The sequence below is a fragment of the Patagioenas fasciata genome, chromosome 7 (genome assembly GCF_037038585.1).
Source record: "Patagioenas fasciata isolate bPatFas1 chromosome 7, bPatFas1.hap1, whole genome shotgun sequence".
NCBI lineage: Eukaryota > Metazoa > Chordata > Aves > Columbiformes > Columbidae > Patagioenas > Patagioenas fasciata.
The window spans coordinates 18,639,001-18,660,548 of NC_092526.1; the positions used below are offsets into that span (position 1 = coordinate 18,639,001).

Sequence of the window (21,548 nt, forward strand, 5' to 3'; positions counted from 1 at the left end):
AACCACCAGCCTACACCTGGATATTGCACAACAGCTGTTTGTGTTCTGCTTGCTTTTGGTCTTTCCTCTTGGAAAAGAAGTGGTCATCACTGCTCTGGAAAAATCTGTATGAAGAGCCCAGTACTCTGAATGCAATCTACTAATAATTGGAGTGAAAATAATTTTAAGATTGCATCACTTCTTTTCATTTTTCTGCCTACTTCACTTGTACTCAAAACAGTTAAACACATAAATTTCGGTCCAGACAAATGGAAAATGAAACAATGTTTTATCTGTGCTACAGAGTTGTTTGGGGAATAAGAAAATATTAAATACAAGCACAGTGTGATTGTAAGAGAAATTTTGCTCTGTTTCCATACATTTTTAATTTAACTATTTTCTACTTAATTGTTTCTTATCACATTTTTGTCATAAACTCCCCTTCCTAATCACTGTAGAAGCTCATTCCCCAAAGGTAAGACTCTGTCCCCTAGTATTTTCCTTGACTGTGTCTTCCAATTCAAAATGCTGTCACTTAGGAACCCGAATGACTTAGAAACATAGCATGGTTTAGATTTGAAGTGACCTTAAAGATCATCTAGTCCCAACTCCCCTGCTATGGACGAGGACATCTTCCAGTAGACCAGGTTGCTCAAAGCCCCATCCAGACTGGCCTTGAACACTTTCAGGGATGGGGAATCCACAGCTTCTCTGGGCAGCCTGTTCCAATGCCTCACCACCCTCATGGGGAAGAATTTCTTCCTTTCATCTGATCTAAATCTACCCTCTTTCAGTTTAAAGCCATTACCCCTTGTCCTAGCACTACATGCCCTTGTAAAAAGTCCCTCTCCAGGTTTCTTGTAGGCCCCCTTTAGGTACTGGAAGGCTGCTGTAAGGTCTACCCAGAGCCTTCTCTAGGCTAAAACAATCCCAGCTCTCTCAGCTTGTCTCCATAGGAGAGTTGCTCCAGGCCTCTGATCATCTTTGTGACCCTCCTCTGGAGTCACTCCAACAGGTCCATGTCCTCCTTATCCTGGGAGTCCCAGAGCTGCATGCAGTACTACAGGTGTCACAAGAGTGGAGCAGAGGGGGAGAATCACCTCCCTTGACCTGCTGGTGATGCTTCTTTTGATGCAGCCCGGGTTACAGTTGGCTTTCTGGGCTGCACGTGCACATTGCTGGGTTACGTTAAGCTTCTCATCAACCCACAACCCCAAGTCCTTCTCCTCAGGGCTGCTCTCTAATCCATTCTTCATCCATCCTGTTATTTGTGCTTGGGATTGCCCTGACCCATGCACAGGACCTTGCACTTGGCCTTGTTGAAATTCATGAGGTTTGCACAGGCCCACCTGTCAAGACTTGACTTGTTTTTGGGGAGACAGAATGAAAAGGCATTTCAAATAGGAATCTAAAATGTCTTAATTAAAAATTTGAAATTTCTGTGTTAAAATACCTGAAATTTTCAAAGATCCTTTGAGAAAAGAGCATCCATGTAAACTGCGGCTCAGACAACATTGATAAAATATGATTTGGCCTTTCCTCTGCAGGAAAATAGAAACTAATTTTCTAATGAGCTCATTTACAATGTGTTCTTGTATCTTTGCTCATGAAAACAAAGACTCAGGTGAAAAGGAACTGAGGGATCACAAGTTTTATGGTTTGGAGTGTGTCATGTTCTAAAGGAACAACCTCTTAAACAATCTGAAATCCTGCTTTTTCATGTGCTGTAGCTTCTCTCAGGTCCCCAGACAGAAGTAGATTCAAAGAACTTTAAACCTGGAAGGCTTGCTTTCTCATAAGCAAAACCATAGACAATGCTAATCTTAAATCATATTAGAGACAGAGCTAAAGAAACATTATATTCTTAAATGCATGTATCATTCATGAAGATTTAATTCAATCCTAGGTAAGTACTGAGAAAATACAAAGCTTGGAATGGTTGCAGATATAAGGTTAATTTTTGCAAATGATCACCAATATCACATTACACAATTCCTTTCAGTGAAGGGTATCTTACCATAGGGGGAAAAAAAAAATCAGGTTGTTTTGGAATTAATTTTACTGATGCCTTTTGAAGTTCAACTACAAAAGTGTTTAGCATTCCTTTCCCTGTGTCAGGTCTACTTTCTTGTACTAATGATGTCCCAAAATATTATTAAATGGGGATAATGAAATTGTGATACTGTACTATGTTTTCATGTAATGATTGTTATGTAAGGCACTGATCAATTAACAACACAGGGTCATTTCTGGAACACATAAAATCTGGAAGTTCTTCATACTAATTAAATACTGAGTTGATCTGACTGATGAAAGACTGACTAATAATAAACTAAGATCATCTCCCAAGAGAGATCTTAGGCAGGAAGGGTTTATACAAGTGACTTCTCAACCTTATAAGTGGATAATACCTATCGTATGCTCTGCCCTGCCCCTGGATCTGTGAATATAGTGTGTGACAGTTCATACATTACAGACTTGTAAGGGTATTTAAGTGTTTAAAGAGGGGACTTAAATGAGATTTACTTCATCAACTGCTGCCTAACCATAGAGGCACCTGAACTTTACAATTTTCCAACCTTAATTTTTTGTTACTAAAATTCATAGGGACCTAAAGGTCTGCTTTTGAGTCTGTCTTGTAGAATGGAACACCATGGCACCTCTCTGAAACATAGCCCTCCGTGTCTTTGCTTGAAATATTAAGTGCTTCAGATAGCAATCTCAAAATCTATGCAGAAGACCTGTCCATGTATAGAAGGCAGTCCTAGCTGTTCTTTTTAAGTATAGGAGAAAGAGGCATCTATCAATTTGTAGATGGTGGGAATTCCCTTCTCTACCTGAATATATGTGAATCCTACATCCCAAGCCTTCCTTATCAGGCTTGTTAGACTACTCCCTTGGTAGGGAGGAAGAGAGCTCCAAGTCCCTTACAGATCCACCAGTTATGTGTTTTACTGGTAAAAGACTGCACTTGTCCTTTTTTTTTTTTTCCCCCCCAAATTTCTCAAGGCATTAAAGCCCACATCTGCAGGAGATGCTCAGAGATGTGGATCCTAAATAGAAAGAAGAATTTCCTGGTATCACAGAGGCACCTAAAACGTGGAAATATTATAGACTGTAAGGCATACAACATATCCTCAGTGTTTGCTTTTACTAAGAACAGGTAACACTCTGCCTGCTGTACTGCTGCACTTTAAATTCACCCCCCAGGAATTTGTTTGCATACCCTTTGTGTGCAGAAACTGTAACATACTCAATTCTATCACTTCTACAGAAGGTGACGGATTTGGCAGTTGAAGTGGCAGAAGTTGGTATTCTTTAGCTATTTCCATTAACACCTCTGGAAGCTGCCATAGGCATGGAAGTAAGATTTGGCTGAACTGAATTGTATCCTTAAAGCAATTTTTATGTGAAGAAAAATGTCAGTTGATTATAAAATTGTGCATGAATCACCTTAAGAATTTGAGAATTGATCTTGCTTTCTTTAAGCGTTATGTAACTCAGCCTATTTCTCATTCATTCTAGTTAAGGAATTACTCCCATGAAACCTGGTAGGTTATGTGCTTGATACAGGTTTGTTCTCGGAACCATCTTTTTTTAGATACCCTGCCACTCTTTGTTGAAGGCTTGATTTGCCCGTGTTGTGGAAGCCTCTGCATTTTCATAGTGTGATTGAAACTCATTGCAAGAACATGGCTTATTTATTTACGCTGTTGTAAATTAGGACACTCCTCACAAAAAAAAAAAAAAAAAATCATCTGCTTTGCACACGTATTGCTTTCTGCAGGCAAACCAACAGTGTTTTAACCGGAAAAAAGCTGAATCCAAATTTGAACTCTGCTTCAGAGTTCTTAGAGATATGGCTTTTGTGTGATTTTTCAGGCTTTTTTTCTTTTCTTTTCTTTTTTTTAAGTTAGCTCCTTATAATGTATGCATGAGGAAGTATGTATTAAGCTCCAAATGGGGAATATTGTCACTCCCCATCCCCCCAGCCTTCACCTGCTCTCCCCATTCAAGACTGAGAGCCAAACGATAGTTGAAAATTGGCTTCAGAAACATTCCTTCTAAATGTACAATGAGCAACAGAATGCATTTTAAAGATAAGAAATACTTATTGTGACCTCATTTGTCTCATTAAGAAAATGCTGGTATTCTCCAAGAACTGTCCCATTACCATTATTTAATCAATTAACAGTTGTATTTGCAAAAAAAAAAAAAATTGGCTATCTTTGCTTGCATGCTGGCTGACTTGTCTGTCTGTATATCTTCAGTTCTTTACCTACCTCGTCACTAAAATGCTGGCTGATGTCTTCCGCATCATGCAGCACAGAAACTTTCACTTGCTTCCCAGTTTGTGCCATGCAGCATGAAAAATTAAGTATCAGTGCAATGTTGGGTTTTCAGGCAAGTCATTAATAGATATGATAGTTCTGCTGTAACTCTTTTTTTTTTTTTTTCCCTTCTTTTCCTAGCGCTGAAATCAGAAAAGAGAAGAAAGCTGACTCAGGGAAAGGTGTTGACCGGGAGACTTGTCTATGACTTGTTCTTCAATTGATTTTTTTACAAAAGAATGAAAGGAGTGCCACAACCACTAAATATAAATGAGTTGACATTGTAACTTTTGTCTTTCATCTCAAACTAGCACAGGTAATGTAGTGCAATATTTGTCTAATTTCACCTTGTCTAAATGTCTACATTGTCTAGTGTCTGTGTAAAAGTCTGCAGTAGCCAATGCAAAAAAACTTCATATTCTTTGCTGATATTGGCCATTTATCAGTATTCATATCATAAATTTAGCAAGCAGTTTCTTTCAAATTCAACTTTCCTGTTAATAGATTTGTACTGTATTTTGCTATATTTTCTGTGTGAGAATACTTAATAATCTTCATTCAAGATGAACTTGAAAAACGTGTTCCGATTTTTTTTTTTAAATATGACCTAACTCAAGTAAATTATTTCAGGAGACCCAAACTGACAAGCAAACATTAAAGAAGTTTTTAAAGTAACAACTGATCTGACCCTGTGAACAAACTAACAAGGATAATCCTTTCCTCCTCAAGCTGTCCTTTTGAAGTCATGGATTACGCTTGCAATGAGGATTGCAGGGTCAGATTCTGTATTTGTGAAGTTTCCCTTGATTTAATACAGTGTATTTAATATTCAAATTTTTATGTAACTGGAACAGTCATATATATATATATATATACACACAAATATATGTTAAAAATATATATTAAAACATTCTCTCACCTTGGTTGAAAAAACACCACCACATCCTTTGATGTGAAATATGGGTATGGTATTTCTTAAAATGCAATCTGTGATTACAATACCTTGTCTGGTATTGTATGAATGTTGCTGTGGTAGGCCAAACAACTGCATTGTGCCCTTAATCGAGCTACTATTTTATGATAGGGAAAATGTGTAGATACAAACTCTGCCCCATGTGCAGTTATACCACCTGCCCAGTGATTTTCTTCTTTATTGCCTAAAATACAGCCACATAAAGGGCATATTTATATTGTCCTCTCTCTACTAACAACTGTAAACCTGATTTCAGAGATAAATTGTGTATAATACTTAAATGGCTATCCTGCTGTTACTTTTGTTACAGCTCTTCACTATTCCATCAAGTACATATTGATCAAAAGATAAAAACAATACTGCAAAGTAAAATGTGGCTCTAAAGCCATTACAAAGAAATTTTTCATAATGGATTTTGTTACTGCCTGATCCCTCAAGCTGGTCTTTTGTGTAAAACAAGGACTGCAAGATTAGGTATTGAAATGGAGATGCAGAGCATAATTCTTTGAAATTCACTGATTTTAAGATAAAGTTTTAAATGAGAACTCTCATTATTACACTATTACTTAGAATCCTACAAAGTCTTGTAATCTTTGTAACAACTCATCTACAGGGCTCTAACATTCCCCAGCTTTCCAGAATATGATGATAATCTTTCCATAGACCTCATGCGAACAACTCTTCATTTCCAGCGCGTTTAAAGTATTCCTCCTAATGTTTCTGTGTGTGTGTATATTTTACTACTTTAGCCATAAATTGTAAGTGTATTTTGCTGCAAACTAATAGGGCCACTGTTCTAAATTTGACTTGGCATTATCAAAAGCCCATTGAAGGCCATTTTTATGAAAGAAAAATAATCTAATGGACACAAAGAAGGATTTACATTTAATTTAATGTTTGTATTTGTAAATTTAGGAAAAAAATGCTGATGCATTAAGGTTAAATGCTTTGTTTTGTGTACTTGATGATAAACTGTAAGATTCCAATTGTTTCAAGGTTAGTATAGAAGTTCAATACTGATTTGTCCTGAAAGCAGCCTGGTGGTGTTTTAATATGTTGCTGACTTTGTTACAGATCATGTATACAATCAAAATGTATTAGTTTCACTTGACCAACTCTTAGAATATTAAGAAATCAGTGTATTCAATGGCATTCTGTATTTCCGTTCAGTATTTCAGAGTGGTTTTATTTTAAAACAGTCACTCTGTTCTTGTGTGAATTTAAATGCTATTCCAACGTTAATCTTAACATTCTGAAATCACACACAATATAAAGCAAATGTAGTGCTATATTTACTTCTAATTTCATATTCCTAGTCAAAATTACTCAATTTCTTGGATGTAATTTATTACAAAAGTTTATGTGTACATGTGAATAGACTATTGTGTTTTTCACAATTAAGAAATGTTATGTGAAAATAAATATTTATCCTAACTAATTTTCAATGTTATTTTTGCACTGCAAAACCCAGAACAAACTTGCACTATGGTACAGATTTTAAATGGCTACCTGACACTTGAATATATTGCACAAATTAATTGTAGAGCCCTGTCCTGCTCCATTTCCAATGGGAATCTCATGGAAACGTGCAATGCTATAGGTGTGTGGTTGATGCTGGTGCCAACAGCACATCACTGACCTGTGCCAGGAAGAGAGTGGGTCCCAAGTTGGTTCCTCTCGCTCCTAGGAGAGATGATGCAGGCCAGGCAGCGGTAGTTGGACCTTTTTACAGTTCAGTAGGTAAGGTCATACAATTTAAACTTCCTCAGTGCTACAGTATTTTAAATGTCTAAGAGTTGAAGAGCAGCTCAGCCTTCTGTTGTCGTGGGAGCTTCTGCTTTCAGAGAAAGAAAGGTAATGGGTAAATGCCTAACTCCAGCCTGTGGCACTACTTCAGCACATCCAGTTCCTAGTGCTACCTTTGCACACTCGTGAGAGGAGCTGGATTTCTTCTGTGGCAGCTGTTTCAGGCATTTAGCTGTGCTCATGCCTTTCAAGTAAGTTGTCAGTTCCCTGAGGCAGCTCTATCGTCTGCATTATTTTTGGAGCTGAGATCTACCAGAAAGAAAATGAGACACTAAATATGTTTATATTACTATAGAAATAATTTTTTTTTACAGTTGCATCATGCTCTATTAGCAGCATATCTTAGAAGGTGCTTTCCAGACAAAGAACTATAATTGTACTTTGTTCTGCCTCATATCAGACAGTTAAAACATGACTATCTATTCAGAGTACAGAAGAGTTTCCCAGTGAGATGCCAGCATTAGTAAGGTAGGTCAGACACAAAGAACTGCATCTTTAAAGACTTACTTATCCAGACTATATAAACTTTAGTTTTATTTAGAATGTTACTCTGATTACATTGAAGGAATACTTGCAGTTCTTCAATGAGAGCCTAGTTAACGTAGCTTTTGGATTATAGAAATACTTTTTTTGTCTGTATGACACTGTGAGTGATAACATTGAAAAAAAAACACCCAAAAAAACCACAACACTATTTTCCCCTTGCATATGGAAGCCATCCATAAGTTCTTAATGCTCAAATTTTTTTATAACCTATCTGCATTGCTGTGATCTACCATTATACTGATTGATGCTTCTTTCCCATAAGTCAAAAGAATCAGAGCTGTGGATACTATAACCTCTTGCAGACAGCTGACAGCCTGTATCTGACAGAGCTTCAAAAGTGGTGCCCGTGTACATTAGAGCCACTAACAAATTTAGCCCAAGATTATATTTGTAATATCCATCTCCATTTTTTTTCCCAAAAAAACTTACTTTGCAAGTCCAGGAGTTTTTTGTTTGTTTGTGAAACCAATACCTTATTTTTCCATCTCATTTAAGAACAACCTGCATAAACTGTCTTGACATTCTCCCTCATCCCTCACTGGTCCATATGAATACTTTTTCATTCACACCTATTGTCACTAATAACCCCCAATACATCCATAATCACATGCTGGCATGTAATATCAAGAAAGCCTTAGATAATCATGTCACACTCCATTACAGGATACCATTAAACAAAAGAAGAAATTTCACTGTAAGTCTTCATGGACTTCTGTAAAATTCTAGTTCATTCCTTGAGCAGCATTTTCAATTATACAGACTATACATCCTTTCATAACTTAGTATCTTTATTATTTCAAAGCAGCACAGTTTCTCATACAAGCAGATTGCATCTTTTCTATCTATGTGAGATTAAGAAAACAAATCTTATCTTCAAGCTAGAGAAAGCCTACCTGGAGTGCAGAAGATAAAGCTGAAGTTTACTGATAAGCTGCAAGGAAAAGCAGGTTTGCTAAATAGCACGTTCACATGAGTGTTACAGTTCAGCCCTTGCTTTAAGTAACTGCTAGATTGCATTGTAAAGTTTTGAGTGCAAAGAATATATCCTATGCATTGCTAAATAAGAAACTGCTAAAAAAAAAAAAAAATATATATATTTTCTGTCCCACAGAGAAACAATAGAGGGCTGCTAGCATTCCCAGATAAGATTCTAACAGAGCAGCTTCCCACAGTAGCAGCGTTTTTGACTATAAAGTAAGCAAAAAAATCCCCACTAATATGATAGGAAACAAAGAAATTCAGTGTCATTGGTTGGAGTAGGTATCATTCAAAATCTTGTGAAAGCTGGTTACATGCTTTCCTCACAAGACTTCTATAATTGTAATCCAAAATACTAACTCAAGGAACTACTGTAAACAAAGTGTTTCATACTACATAGAAAATACTAATGTTCCAGTATTCCTGACACAAAAATTGATAAAGCATCAGCTAATTTCTGCAATATCTGTTTAAAGTTTTATCAATATTTTCACATAAATGATCAGAGGGTTAATTTTTTTTAAACATTATTATTTTATCGCTGAACTGATCTCCACATTGGTTCCTCTGTGATGTTCTCATTATTCATTACCCCAACACAAAACCTGGACTGTTACACTTTTAGACTGAAATATCAGAAAGTACTGATTTAAGCAAGTACTATGCTTTCTAGAAGTCTGCAACATACCTACATTCTGGTGATGTCAAGACCTGATTAAACACAATCAATAAAAATGCAACCGTTGCTTAGCAACAGAAATAATTCCAAAGACTGGTGTTTCATGGTGTACACAGGTATCCCAAGAGCCAACCCTTATCTTGATTCATAAAAGTTTATGCTAGCTCAGTGTACATTAGCTGGAGCGTTTTGTGGAGAAGTACCGTCACTAACAATGAAATGCTGGTGCTAAGGGAGTGAGAAACACTGCTTTATGAAATGGCTCATATGGGTATACAAATGCTTATGTGCTTGACCGGTGATGCTGTGGCCTTCGTCAGTATACCACTGTGGGAAAGAAAAATACAGAGAATGTTATTTCTAGCTACATCTAAATGATATAATCAAATATGACAGTCATAAAAACATTTGCAGCCATTTAAAGTTATCCCAGCACGAAGCTAATTCAGCCTGAAGCTAATTCAGCATGGAGGCAAAGACATGATGGTGGTAGGACACTGCTATGATGCTGTTGCCCTGCTTGGTGTGTGGGCTACACCATCTCTTCATGCTGAAGTACAAAATGAATCTGTGGCATGTCCACATGGAGGGCAGATGCAGTTCTCAGTTTAGAGTGGTGCCTGGTCTCTGCACCCTGTAAGGCCTGCAAGTTTGGTTGAAGGACAAACATGTAGTAGTGCATTTAGCTTCCTTTGATGGGGCTGGGAGAAGGTACAAAAGGAAGAGCTTGCACCTTAGTCTGAGAGTTCCCATGTACAGCATAAGCAGGGGCAAATAACTACCCATCTTACAAGTTCAATAAAGAAACACCAAATGTGATGGGCAGGTTATTTTGGACTTGGGTGAAGTTAACCTTTCCTTGTATCCTATCTGTAAGATACTATTCATTGGACTTTGAATATATGCAAAGATTGGGATTGGTTTGGCTGTGTAGCTGAGAACACCAAAAAATTAACAAAGTGAAATATTAGGTAAACAGTATCAAATAGGAGAAGGAGTTGCTTTACATTTTTTTCTTGTACAGAAGATACAGGGGTGTGTTATGTTAAAATTTCAGTATCTGAACATGAAATGCAAGTATGTGAACTTTGATTTAAGGTGGCAATTGATTTATACCTAACAACAGGAAGCTTTTGCTATTATTCTCATAATACAAACCCATTTGTATGATAATAAACGAAACAGAACCCTACCATTGCCTGAAAATCCACTTCAGCATCAACAAGAGCTTTGGAAATCTGTGCTGCTTGCTGAAAGTGAACATTATCTGAAAAGTGGAAGAAAAAGAGGAAAAAGGTAAACAAAAAATTGCTTCTGTACTACTCTGGGGGAAAAGCAAAACAAAGAACACAGAAGACTCACCAGCACTGCTAACTGAAACACAAATTAGTTGCAGAAAGCAGTATTATTTTATTGATGGAAATGTAACAGCCTTGCCCCTTCGTGCTTTTGTTTTGTTAGTAGTAGAATTGCGAACCTGCCTGTAATACTAAAATGTCTAATTAACTGCAACTCACCATCTGCTGTTCCATGAATAAGGAGATATTCAACTTCCTTGAATTTTTCAGCTCTGGCCATTACTGTTGAACTCTGAAATTAAAGAAAAGGAAAAAAAAAATAGAAAAACGGTGCTAGTTATTAGAAGATGATTTGCTGCCTACTGACTTTGATTCCTGCTGACAGAGTCTAGGTCCTTCAGCTAAAAACCACTACTGCTCCCCCACCATCCCTGCACCCCCCAGTAGCATGTTCACATGTCCAACAGCACGGTGCTCGCACTCAAACCCTTTTGAACCAGTCTGCCATTACGACCAAGGGTTACGTCTGCAAAGTAACATGCAATTCCAGAGGGGAAGAGTTTTGTGAGTGAGATACACATTTAATGCGTTGCTAACATGTTGTTAGCCTGCAGCACACCACTTGCCACAGGTTTCCTGTGCGACGGCAGACAAGTTAAAAAATGTTGCCATGGGAACAGTGCACCCTACAATAGCAAAGAGCAGATATTGCAGAGAATACATGTGTTATCTTCCCCACCAAAATGTACACTGGTTTACCTGTAGGGAAGTCAACAGAGCTACCATTTCATCAGTCTCAGGTGAAAACGGCTGACAAGAAGTTTAAAACAATTCTCTCCCCCACATATGACAGAGAAATACCTAAAGGGAAAAATCCATAAACCAAATCTACAAGTAGAGGTCAAGCTACATTTTGGGAATTGAAACACAATATCGCAATTAAAAAAAAAAAAAAATCAGCAACTAAGATTAATCAAAAAACTAAAAAACAGTAACAAAATATTCCCTAGAACATACAAACCACCTGACTTGCTACTGTGACTAGGTACTAAAGAATGAGGCAAGTAAAGATTGCACATAAGTCCTTCAATGTGGGCAAGGAACTGGAACAGGTTAGTGCTCTGCCAGGAGAGTGGGAAGAAGGGACAAGAAACAAGATGTTTTAGGCCTGATAAGACAACGAGCATAATGGGACAAAAATACACTGAATTAAATTTCCTTCTTTAGCAACATTACAGGGGTTCTCTGCTGAATTCCTGCAGAAGTTTTCTCTATATTACAGCAACTTAAAAGTTACTATGGCAAGGAAAAAAAACGTAAAATTAGGAACAAAATAATGTGGTGTTTTTCTTCCCCATCTTGTATTAAGGCTAGATCCTTGCACAGTGATTTCCATTTAGTACCCCCAAAAAGTCCAATACATGGTATTCCCAAGACACAGACATGTTCTAATTTCTTTATATCTCTTGTACACTCATGAATCTTTAAAGCAAGAATAAATATTAAATTCCTTTTGTAATGGCAGAATAGTGTACCACAAGCCTCACATAAGTGACACGAGTTATTTGTAGTTATTGAACCAAATTTACAAAACAAGTTCAGCAGAGAGAAAAACACAACCTCCAATCCATAACACTGCAATTACCCTCCCTTTCATAGTGCAAGGCCGCAGAGCACCAGAAATTCCATCTAATATACAAAGCCCCATGCACACTGGAAAAATCAGCTCTATCCATTGAAACAAGTTTGTCATGGAGTGAGAAGAGATAGTTACGAGTGCCAAAATCTGGAGAGAGGACTTTGATTCAGTGAGGAGCACTGGTACAGTAGTCAGTAGGAGAGGGGAAAAAAAAAAGGAACCAAGCAAGATAGAGTGTACCATTTGCTACATGTACAGAGGGAAACTTGACAGGTGGGCACCATAAGCTTTCTTCCAGCAAATCAGTGTTGGTTTAAGGGACAGAAAACTTTGAGTTGAAGCCTGACCTGAGCGACACTTCTGAGAACGTGACTTTCCACAAGCAGTTTTAGAAAAACGGTGTCACTATTCTGTCCCTCCAAGCATTAAACAAAGTAGTGCTACTTGTAAAATACTTCAGAAAGAAGGAACACACAAACAAGATACTTTCTCAAATATTTTTTTATACTTGCAAGTGACGTCTCACTTGCTGTACCCGTACTCAAGATGAAGAGACTCTTCCCTAAAACAGGCTTTAAGGACACTGTACTTCTGCCAAAAAAAGAAGGTTGCAAGATAAGGAGCAATCTCAAGTTAGGCACAGTGAAAGCACAAAGCAACAGCTATATTAGCTGAACAAACCTCAAGTGGACACCAAATAAATACAACTCAATTTCCCCTTCTGTTTCATAGTTATACCACCAGGACAAAGGTTCTGAAAAGGCAACATGTGCAAGGACTGAGAATTAGACCCTGCTGAGTGTAACTGGCTTTTCTAAAGATCACACAGCAGTCAACATTTTATCAGCACTCCACAAACAAGTTAAAGTTTGGCTGAAACTGAAGGTCTCTCTCCCTTTAGCATATTCTCAGATAATAGAACAAATGTCAAATCAGTACAAGATGGCATATTTACAAAATTGTACCCTGTTTTGCATAACCTAATGATGCAGCAGTTCTTAAGGACTGAACATTTCAAATCTGCTAGAAAAAGATTGCCAAATCTATGACTGTTTCAAACACTTGCCAAAGGCATATCAAATTCAGAGTGAACTGCAAAATAATCTTCTCAACAAGTTGAACAGTCTCTTCAGTCTGCTTTACATGGCTACTGCATCTGACCTCTAGAGCTCTGCTCCGATTTAGTCTCAAGTCTTTTACATCAGAGACATTTCTTTGCGGGCAACTTCTCTGCCATTCAAGCCTAGGATTGCCACGCAATTACTTGTATTGGGAGCTCCACCTATGCTTGCTCCTTTCTTTTAAAGCTCTCATTTTTAATAGTTCACAACTACCTTAAAAGGCACTGATCACACCTAATTAGCCTAACTTTGGGGAGCACGATTCATCCCTCAGATCTGACTCTTGAGAAAGGGTATTTAATGTCACAGTAATAAAAAGATGGGGTGTACCCCACTTGCCAAAATATATAGTTTCTTGAGACTATATATTCAGTCGTTAAGAATACTCTGGGCATTAGGAAGGGACCAGGCAGCATGTATCTTCTCTAAGCAGGTGTGCGTGCAGCGCCATTTCTTTTCAATTAGGGCACACAGTACAGAATTTATGCAACCTTTCACTTTTCAAGCCAGCATTATAGTGGATGCAGTAGGACAGAGAATATATTATGTAGCATGCAAACCTGACAGTACAAAGTTAACAGTTCAAAAATGCTTTAACAGCTTCAGTTAGGAGAGCTTTCAGTACATGTTTTGCATTTACTTGCTATAAAACATTTAGTTCAGAAAACAGCTCTCATCAGCAGTGAGGGGCCAGGAGGCTGACTACTGGGACTGGGACACTGAAGAAACGGGCGGTAAGCCAGGAACATGCTGGGCTGAAGTCAGTACGGGTCTTCAGCAACAACAAAATCCCGCAACCCTTCCATTGATGCTACATGAAAAGAAACAAACTCGGTTCTCAAGCCACCCTGCCCCTCCAGGTTTATGCAGAAAAGTGATTTCAGAGCAATACATTATTTGGGGCTTCTAACTATGAATGACGAATTAAATTGCATTTTCCAATCTCTAGAAGCAGCAGCGAAGTGTGACAATCTGATCTGTGTAATTACCCCTCCTCCATCTAGCTACCATTCTCCCCAATTAGTCCACCGAGTAACACATTTGAAACCTTTAGCTCTTTGGTACTGGCAGTTTCAACGTGGCCATTGCCAGCAATGGATACTATGCCAAGAAAATACGACTCCTGGCTTGAAAGGATTAAACAGTCCTCTGTTGCCATCTGTGCTGTGAAGCTGGTGAATGACTTTGTGCACCCAGAGCGTTAACGTTCGTTCTGCACGACAACAGTAACTTCTATTTACACTGCTACCTCACAGACCTCCTACTGTTCCCACTGCCTTAAAGAAACACATTGGGAAAGAGGCAGGCGGGCGGCTGCTGGTCAGCCCTGCTGGGCCGAGGCAGCTCACTGGGTAGAACAGGCAGACACACTACCAAGTCTGCCAGTAGTCACTCTCATTGTCCTCAATTTCGACCAGAACATCTGATACAGCAGTTGACAAAATTAGATTACTGTAGTGATATGTCAAAACAGATGTTTCAGTCCATATATGTATGTATTTATGTTTTACCATACTTCTAAATCAATGCAAAAACCCTCACGCTGTTTTCAACCCCATGAAACTTAGTTTAATACTGATTGTGTCTTGATGCATTAAAAAATGTCTTCTAGCTTACTTACCAACCCAAACATAGAGAATATCCCATCTCTTTTCCTCTGACACCCATGTTTGGTTCTGGCATCACCACGGCTGAACATCCCAATAACCAGGGCACAAAGCACTCCTCAGATCCCTCACAGTTCTCCAGCCGCCACTGTATTTCCTCCCAGGTCTAATATTTATCAAAACCTTACAGAAGGCCTGGGCTGCTCTGACCTACCCAGATACCTGTGACTTCAAACAGCCCTTGAGGAAACCAAAAGGAGCTGGTACACTGAAGAGTAAGTCCAACAATTCGACATGTTGTAATGAGGACAAACAATCTACAGGTATTTTGCTCCCATTAGAACACCTGGAAATCTCCTCACTTTAGTCATTTTACACCAAACTTTGGACACACTGTATTTGTGGAGACAAGCCCAGAACTCCAGCCCTGCCACTGCTGGTTCTCAGTTGCTCTGCAATTTCTTTGGTATGATCACAGTATAGACAGACTTACTGGCCTGTTAGGGTTTCTTAATATTTAGGAGATTTTGCTTTCCCTGAAAAAAGCTTGCAGATTCCTAAAGCAAGAAGGTTCACACAATATTAATTTTGTTAAATTACATTTCAGAAAGAACTGGAATACATTTGTTTTGGTGGAAATGCTGTTTGAGATGAAGCATAGTTTGCCCACGAGTGTATTAAATTTTAAAACAAATTTGTTTCTGGGTGATTAAACAGTTTTTACAGCTTGTTTTACAGTCTGCAAAGTAGCCAAATGGAGCTCAATGTAAAAAAAAACAAAACAAAACAAATCAAATAAAACCCAACACACCCAACAAACAACAGAAAACCCACATCATACAGCAAAGAGTGACTGCCTCATGCAAATCCAAATACATGAGACTACAGCCTCTAAAAGCACAATGCAACAGTCATGGCTGGAAAGAAGAAACAAACTTATTTCTTCCCATGGGGAAGGAAATAGACTGCATAAAGAAAAAAAGAGTGGTGTAGAAAAGAAAAAACACACTTCAAAAAATAAAATTAAGTGATTTCTTTCTTACGTTATAGTTTTCCAGATTATCAGTTGCTACAGGAAGGCCCATGTATCGCTCTGTGTATATTGAATCTGTAATTAAAAAAAAAAAAACAACAACAAAACCAGAATATGCTACTTAATTTTCAGTCTGTCTACCACAAATCTCACCCAGTGATACAAACAATAAGAATGCATACTGGAAATTGAAAAGAAAAAAAAAAGATGAAAGCAGGTTTTCTACAATGAGGCATGTAGGTAACCATCATTATTCAGAGTATTTAATATTCTTGTTGCCATGGCCACCTGAATGCTGAATATTAATAAAGTTCTTTGTGTCAATGTTACCTTATTGTTATGCTTTCAGTAATCCTAAGAAAATTACTGAAAATCTTGCAGTAAATGACTAGCATTTGAAAAAAATCTTATACGTATTATCTAAGTATTTACTGCTAAACAAATCTATAACATGAAAATACAAGAGTAGATTAGGATTCAGCTTGTCTCTCTTATATTTAGTCAAAATTAAGTACCTCTGATTTTCCACTGATTTTTCAGTAAATTATTTTTTTAAGGTTTATGGTTTACTGCTTTATTTTAAGCCATACAAATCAATGCTCTGTTGCCATGTTCTAATGTCCATTTGACTCTTCTTCAGCATTATTTCACTGCCTTTTTTTTTTATGTTGAGTATGCATGCCTTTATAACCCTTTCCTTTATCTAAAAGTGGAATTTTTAGGGATCCTGATCTTAATTTAAAAATATTTTCTGCCATATTGTAATACTAATGTCCAAAATATTATGAAAACATCCCTGTATCCTCAAGGGACTATTTCTAATACCTGGCAGTATGATTTGATCTGTTGAATTAGCCAGAGCACATAATTGCTATTATACAGCTTCTGTGCTAAATGCAGAATGATAAATTATGCTTATTTAGCAGAAGTTTGTCAGGGAAAGCTTTCTTTTGAATGTTTTTGGACAAATCTGAACCAGAAAAATGTCAAAATGTGGTCACATTGTACCAGTACTTACATAATGTTTTTAATCTGGGAGGAGGGCTTCTATAAACTGTATAGCATCATGCAACTACAATCTTATGCACTATAAGCCTGAAGCACGTACAGACTTGTTCACTTGTTCAGGTTTTCCTCACATCAAGCTATTCTTAACGTTAATTAGATTTATAAAATCAAAATTTTACACTCTAAAAGGAAGAAAAAAATTAAGGCAATTCAAATTCTATTCTGTTACTTTGAGAGAGTATATTACAATGCAAGTTCCATGTAAGCCTTACAGTTCATTCTTGTAAGTGAAGCAGCATTTTGAAGCAGCAAAATCTAACAGCAATGCACAATACTGGTCTCAGAACATGTGGCAGCTTTGAAAAGCAAACACAGACACATTACAGTCATAATACAAGTATTACAATAATTTAACCTTCAGCGAAGGTTAAAGAGATTACCTGGAATTGTGAATCTGGCTTTGTAAAATGGGAAATAAGACTTAGGGAATTGGTTTAATTCTGAAATGCAATACCCATGAGTTCACAAAAACAGACCAAGTGGCATTTACATGGCATAAAGTTCTACACTATGAATCAACACTTTGCAGCATGTGCACTGCAAGACATATGGGAATCCTTGTAACGAGGAAGCCATCACATACCATAATATTGCCAACGTGACACGGGGGCAACCGCTATTCCACACTTGAACACGCCGCTTCCAGAGCCAAGCACCATGGAGGTCACATATCCCCCATAAGACTGAGAAGAAAACATTGCTGTTATTTTAGTCGGAAAGAAAAGGATGGGGCCCATCTGCTAAATGGTTCATCAGACGTTTATAGGCTCAACGTTTTTCATATTAATGAACTGAATTCTGAATTTGGGTCAGATCTCACCCAGCCTGCTCAGTGGGGGAAACAGGCACCAAACAGCGCATGGCAGCTGTGGTGCTGATGAATGAGAACTCGCTGGGGAAAAGGGGTGCGAGTGCCGCTGAACTGTGACTCAGCTGAGGATGACGGCGTTTGGTGGCACTGTGGGCAGCAGCGAAAGACAGGAAGCAAGACACTGCTGAACCACCGGGGCCCCTCTGCATGGGGGAGTGGGTGGAAGCAGAGCTCGGGCCCACGACGCGCCTGATGAGCAGTGCACCAGGGCATGTGAAAACTTACAGCTCCCTGCAAGCAGGCCTACAGCAGCTCACTTGCTAACTCTCCTCCACAGTGTCAAGACTGACTGGGGAGCAAAGAATCTTCTGCTTAGTCTGTGGGAGGGACTTTGCAGTAACACACTCCTTACAATGCACAGAAAATTCACTTGCAAGTCTAGTCTGATACACAGTGAGTAAATATCTGACACACTTGAGCACCCAGGCAGCAAGATACCTAAACAATGTCAACGACCGCCCAAATGGCTGCCCTCACTATAGTTTGAAGGGGTTACATAGGAAAATGTGCCCACCCACATTCAAAGAGAAGAGCACTTTTGGATCTCATTCCTGTTGTAAAACCAGATTACAGGCAAATGGAACCGTATCTTAGTTCAAAGCCCTTAAATGTTTGATGCAACTTCAATACTTGGGTCCTCCCAATGAGATCTACAAAGTAATGCATGTACTTACAAATACATGGGTTTAATTACTATGTTGCCTAATCTGGTCACAGTAAAGACATTTTACTGCCGAACCTATGGCAAAAAAAATTAATGTATGCAGTGACAGGCTGACAATGAGACACTGACAGCCTGAAAATTCAAGAGATAAAGAAAATCTGTTTGCCCACAGGTTCAGTATACACAACCCAGCTCCAGAAAGGATTGCTCTTCAACTATTCATCCAGAGGCTCATATGGTATAAGATGGGAATGCATTAAGTTCTCTATTTCTGCAGAAAGAACTCCCTTCCACTAAAGTTAATATTACTACACTTGACTTCATACAACACAGAGATGTAGACCATCAGAAGAAAAGCTACTGAAGGCACCACCATCTTCATCTTGCCATCAAGCAAGTTATTCACTGGTACCTGTCACCAGTAGTGATCAAATTTCAGCTAGCAACTTAATTCAAGAACGTGCATGCAATCCTGCACATATTTAATCAGAGTATGCTTAAACAGAGTACACAAGAATAGTCCCCATGACACCAGGACAAGCCATATAGCAGCCCGGGACAGAGAAATGTTTGGAGTGAATCAAATAGTTATCACTAACACTACATATGCACTTAGCCTTGCAGCTGAGGAGGTGTGTACATGTTATGGAACACTCCCCTCTACTGTCACAGGTTTTAAAGGCACATCAAAGTCACAGAAATCTGGCCTCCGGCTGGACGTAATGCTGAAATAAAATATAGCCAAGCACAACAATATAGCAGATTAAGATATTTTCAAGCTACTAGTAAAAACACAACAACCGTGCCACACAGCTGGTTAATATGTAATTTTATATCTTTTTAAAACAAATTAGAGCAATCTAACTAATATAAAAATATATCCGTAAATTCATACTTTGATTTTTTAAAAAAATCTTGGTTCATCTTGTAGACAGGAACTTGGCAGTATCCCTTTAAACTGTTTTTAAATCCATTTAGTAATCCTTATTTCTGTTTCAAAAGCTCCTGAATGCTTGGAAAGGGACAATATATATGGGCATAAAACGTGTTTCAGTTCAGTTACTGGACTGTGCCGTGACCCCAGAGATGCCTCGTTACTGAGCACCCCAGCAACTCACGCACACTGCAGCACAAAAAATACTCGTTACAATTAAATAATAAGCCAGCCAAACTTAAATATTTGAGTACTTACCGAACCCCAAATAGCTATTCTGTCTTTATCAACAAAGCTCATTTCAGAAAATTTTCTAAAAGCAAACAGAATAATTAGATGTTTAATGGATCACATTGTACAGACATGCCTATTTTTCCATCACGTCTGCCTCTTTCTATTGTACAAACAAGTATTTCCCATGTCATCACAGTGACTGTATAGGAAAACATACAATACTTCAGGCACATGTAACTCTAAGAAATTCAGAAAAACATCAGCACATGTGAAAAATAAAGAATGCTCTGTAAAAGCCCTTGAACCACACTCACTGACATTTGTACTGTATTTGGATAGATTTCACCACTTGCCTTACCTTGCTTTTCTTCAATAAAAACAACCCCAAACAGACAGCAAAAAAACCAACCACCACACAACAAAAACACCCCAACAACAAAACAAACACCCCCCCTAACAAACAAACAAAACCAAACACGACCGAAAAAATAAAAGAGAAGCAACACTCAAATTGCCACAATAAAGGACAGGACCTGTAAATCCAGTCAGGATTATTAAAAAGACTCTAAAATGCTATTTGTTTCAACTCCTTAACATTTTAAAATTAAAAAAAAAAAAATCCCCTCCGTAAGATCACTTCGTTGTGATTCTGAGGCATTCATACTGACATCACTTGGTTTAGGGAGATTCCATAAGCATAAACCAACTGATGAACACAAACTATGACAAAATGGTTGAGGAAATCATGCAAATAACTCAGCCACAACAGAAATTCTCATAAAAAGCTTGGAGTAAAACTTCCAGCTCCAAGTTCCTTAGTCATATGCTCTTCTACCAATGTGACACTATCATCTCTATAAAACCAGAGGTATGGTAAATTTGTATTACAGCATTAACTCTTCTCTTTTTAAGCATAAAATGATGACTTGCCCATAAAGACACACTTCAGCATACAAAATTGATGTAGAAATTAATTATGTTTTTGACAGTAATTTCAAGATGACTATTCATAACCTCCACCCTTTTTTCCCTACACAATAAGCAAAAGAAAGGAGCAGCTGCTGACTACTTCCCTGTAGCTCACCTGGCTGCTTCTATCTGGTCTTCCACTTCGTATGTCCCCAGTCTTCGGTTTATTGCATGCATAATCTCATCCCCTTGGTAGCCGCTTCCTCTGCCATCAAAGCTGGCCACAATGATCTGCTCGGTGCTTGCAAGGTATGTAGCCCAGTTGATCCGGAAGATGTAGTCTACTTTCTGACTACAAGGTCCTGCATAGCTGGGAGAAAAGTGCCACAGAATTCAGGCATTTACTCTTCATGTATTTTCAAGCATTTGAAATACAAGTATTGATGCCTATTTTCAACCACTAAAGAAAAGCAAAGTTTTACATAAAACTGAGCAAACAGCAAACAGCAGCATCACTCACTGACTCCAAACTGCTGCTTTGCCTGGACACTAAAAGCAATATGCTTTGTAAAATGCCAGCTGTTAATCAAGAAAGCAGACTGGAATTTATTTGTTTTATTGCTTTCTGCTCTAATAAGAAACTTTCAATATTTTGACTTCAAGTGGCTTATCAGAAATGAAAACCAATTTTTTTTTGTGCTGGCATATCTAGTCATCTGAGTTTCAAATCGATGTTCTTTTAACTATTTCTGTCCCATTTACCCATGATTTATTTTAGAGTCTGAAATAAAAAAATAGCCTTCCTTTAGGAAAATGAAAAAGGTATTTTTCTGCATTTTTAGTGTCTCAGTGTTCCCTGTAGTCCAAACAATTTCTTA

General features: G+C 38.0%; 2 protein-coding genes across 15 annotated transcripts in view; one reads left to right on the forward strand and one right to left on the reverse strand.

Moving 5' to 3' along the window:
• SLC4A10 (solute carrier family 4 member 10) overlaps positions 1–6,721 on the forward strand; it is a 170,205-nt gene extending 163,484 nt beyond the window's left edge. For 9 of the 11 annotated variants that reach the window (XM_071810968.1, XM_071810970.1, XM_065840562.2 and 6 more), the window contains one exon: positions 4,452–6,721. In XM_071810968.1, the coding sequence (XP_071667069.1) occupies positions 4,452–4,518 (67 nt within the window). In that variant the 3' untranslated portion in view covers positions 4,519–6,721. Of the gene's footprint in view, positions 1–3,504; positions 3,531–4,451 lie in introns of all 11 variants that reach the window. The other 2 variants (XR_011739980.1, XM_071810969.1) reach the window with 2 other exon arrangements.
• The window catches only part of LOC136103080 (dipeptidyl peptidase 4), a 57,994-nt gene that overhangs the window by 9,185 nt on the left and 27,261 nt on the right, over positions 1–21,548 (reverse strand). The window contains exons 20-28 of one of the 4 annotated variants that reach the window (XR_011739982.1): positions 20,846–21,040; positions 19,786–19,840; positions 17,642–17,741; positions 16,001–16,065; positions 10,810–10,882; positions 10,486–10,559; positions 8,529–9,619; positions 6,923–7,338; positions 1,919–4,453 (exon numbers count right to left, since the gene is read on the reverse strand). Coding sequence is in view for 1 of the 4 variants with exons in the window: in XM_065840899.2 (XP_065696971.1) it covers positions 9,521–9,619; positions 10,486–10,559; positions 10,810–10,882; positions 16,001–16,065; positions 17,642–17,741; positions 19,786–19,840; positions 20,846–21,040 (661 nt within the window). In the remaining 3 variants the exon portion in view is untranslated. Of the gene's footprint in view, positions 1–1,918; positions 7,339–8,402; positions 9,620–10,485; positions 10,560–10,809; positions 10,883–16,000; positions 16,066–17,641; positions 17,742–19,785; positions 19,841–20,845; positions 21,041–21,548 lie in introns of those variants that run through there. The other 3 variants (XR_011739981.1, XR_011739983.1, XM_065840899.2) reach the window with 3 other exon arrangements.